Below are 2,404 nucleotides of genomic sequence, written 5' to 3' on the forward strand. Positions count from 1 at the left end.
TATATATATACTCTTATTAGTTTTTAAGTTATTTATATTAATATATATAAAAAATATTACATAAAAGTATTTTAAATAAATTATTATATTTTTTTTAAATTAAGAGATTTGAATGTATAAATTTTACTGTGGAACGAAATTAGTAATAATTAATATGTATATATTAAATAAAATTTATTAGTCTTATTAATTAATATTCCTAACAAATATATGTATATATTAAAATAGTAATAATTAATCGTTATTTTTAAATAAATGTATATATTATAATTTTCTATAATGTTGATAGGTTTCAATCCGGTAGGAGGAATTGTGAAAAAACAAAAATAGTGTATTTTGCTCATGAAGATATTAGTCTTGAGTAAAGTCAATCTTGATGCCGCCAATTTTAACAAGACCATTGCCACACTTAGGCACCAAAGTCACAACTACACTATCATCATCTTCAGCACCCAAATCCTCTAACAAATCTGTAATTCCTAATCTCAAACACGTCTTCATTTTCTTGCCATGTTTATGTGCATGAGGTACATTCACAAAGCTTCCTGCAAACTCAGAATTCTCAGGCCCACTCGGCGAGTCGTCCTCATCATTAACATAAACATCAAATTTCACCGCTGCATCTCTCTCAAGCTCTATCCCATCTACCACTAAAATTTCCTCTTCCTCTTCTTTGTCTTCCTTGCTTCTTGATTTCTTTGGCCTCTTAACCACTGTGCTTATCACTTTATCCAAGATCAAAGGGAATGAACTTATGGGTGATAAATTTTTTGTTTCAGCTGCTTGTGCTACCTGCCCATGGTGATGAGAAACGGTGGCCACTTTCTCCATTGACCTTCTCGTTGTTGGCTTCGATTTCAGCCAAGGAATATCAACTTCTTGATAAACATATCCCAGTTTTTTATTGTCCATACAGTCCCTAATCTTAACACGAACAAGATTCGCATTCTCGTCGTAGAATAGGAACGATGCATCAAGCCAATCAGGATCAGTGAACTCAGTTCTCTTTTTGCCTCCTAATGTCTTCCATATCGTCCACATTCGATCAACGTTAGAGTGATGAGCGAAAAATATTGGATCTCTTCCGGCTGAATAGAAATTTCCCATGTTTTCAAGATTTGGTTGAGTGTTGTCTCCGGTCCAGATATGCACTGGACCATGTGGAATATTCTCAATGGAACCGGCTCCAGGGTCTGGTTCATCGCCGGCACGGTAGGAACTTCCCATGAAGAGCTTAGCAGTCTTGCCATTAGAAATCATTTGCCTGTACATTATGGTAAGATTGCTAGAGATTTGAGCTTGATTTGACGTGGGGTTTTCGGTTCTATTGTAATCAAGATCAACAAGTGTTGGTGGCTGGTGATTCTTGTTTCTGTAGTGATCATAGAGTGGTGATTTAGGGTTAGCATATAGAGCTGGTAATTGCATTCCTTCAGGGGAATCCCAGTTCCAATAAGGCAAAGCAAAAGTGGGATCATCAATCAATTTTCCCAAGATTCTTTCATGGAAATAAAGATAGTATCTATGAAAAGGAAAGAAAAGCCATGAGTTGTGAATTTGAAGCTCTAAATCTGGAAATCCTACTTGGTGATAAGCACCATCACAATAAGCACAGTGCACATCGGCTTGTTGCTTAAAGCTACGAGGATCATCATCAGGGAGAGCTTTCATAAGCTCAACGGCTTTGGAATATTTGGCTACGTAAGACTCATCAACCAAATGAGCTGCGGGTCTAATGCGCAGTGGGGAGTTTGAAGAAGGAAGCTTGAAATCTAATATCTTCGTGGATTGTGGAGGGCAGCAGTTGGTGGGTTTGGCACCGGCGGGGAAATCTGCTTCGCCGCATTTGGTTATGTCTGGGGCTGAGATTGGCTTAGCAAAGGCAAAAGGGTGATCGGCAAGAGTGGTTGCACCACAGAATCCTCCTAGACCAATGAGAACATCTCTCCTTGTGGTAGGGTTTTGGTGATCATTATCATTTGTAGTTTTGCATGAACTTACTCTGCCAACATAGGAATGGTTTCTCATTTTGTTTATGGAAATTTGGGATGTGTTTGGCAAGGAGGGGAAGAAAAAAGAGGAGGTGGAAAGAGTGGAAGGAAAGAAAGAACCCATGATTCTTTTTGTTAATTTGAGTGTTAATAATATATAATTCAAGACCTTCCCTGTGGTTTTTATAATAAAATTTTCTATTGACTATTCTCAACTACTAATTTATAATTTTATGAATATTTCTTTTACATATTTTGAAAATTATATTCATTAAAATGAATTCAAATTGTAAGAACAGAATTTTGTTTTATTTGAGATGAGAATGAGATTCATATTTTCAAGAATATAAATCATGTAGAACATAATTTTCTCATTTAAAAAAATTCATTTTCTTTGGAAATAAATTAAGATA

At 35.6% G+C, this 2,404-nt stretch overlaps 1 protein-coding gene across 1 annotated transcript; it reads right to left on the reverse strand.

Moving 5' to 3' along the window:
* Positions 1–316: 316 nt before the first annotated feature.
* Positions 317–2,115, reverse strand: LOC110605532 (polyphenol oxidase, chloroplastic). Its single transcript, XM_021744153.2, has one exon. The coding sequence runs from the start codon at positions 2,113–2,115 to the stop codon at positions 352–354; it is 1,764 nt and encodes a 587-aa protein (XP_021599845.1). The 3' UTR covers positions 317–351.
* Between the last annotated feature and the right edge of the window lie 289 nt (positions 2,116–2,404).

Source organism: Manihot esculenta, chromosome 17 (assembly GCF_001659605.2).
Source record: "Manihot esculenta cultivar AM560-2 chromosome 17, M.esculenta_v8, whole genome shotgun sequence".
Taxonomy (NCBI): Eukaryota; Viridiplantae; Streptophyta; class Magnoliopsida; order Malpighiales; family Euphorbiaceae; genus Manihot; species Manihot esculenta.

Excerpts from the sequence above, each read along its gene's own strand:
- LOC110605532 (XM_021744153.2), bottom strand. The coding sequence starts at position 2,115 with ATGGGTTCTTTCTTTCCTTCCACTCTTTCCACCTCCTCTTTTTTCTTC.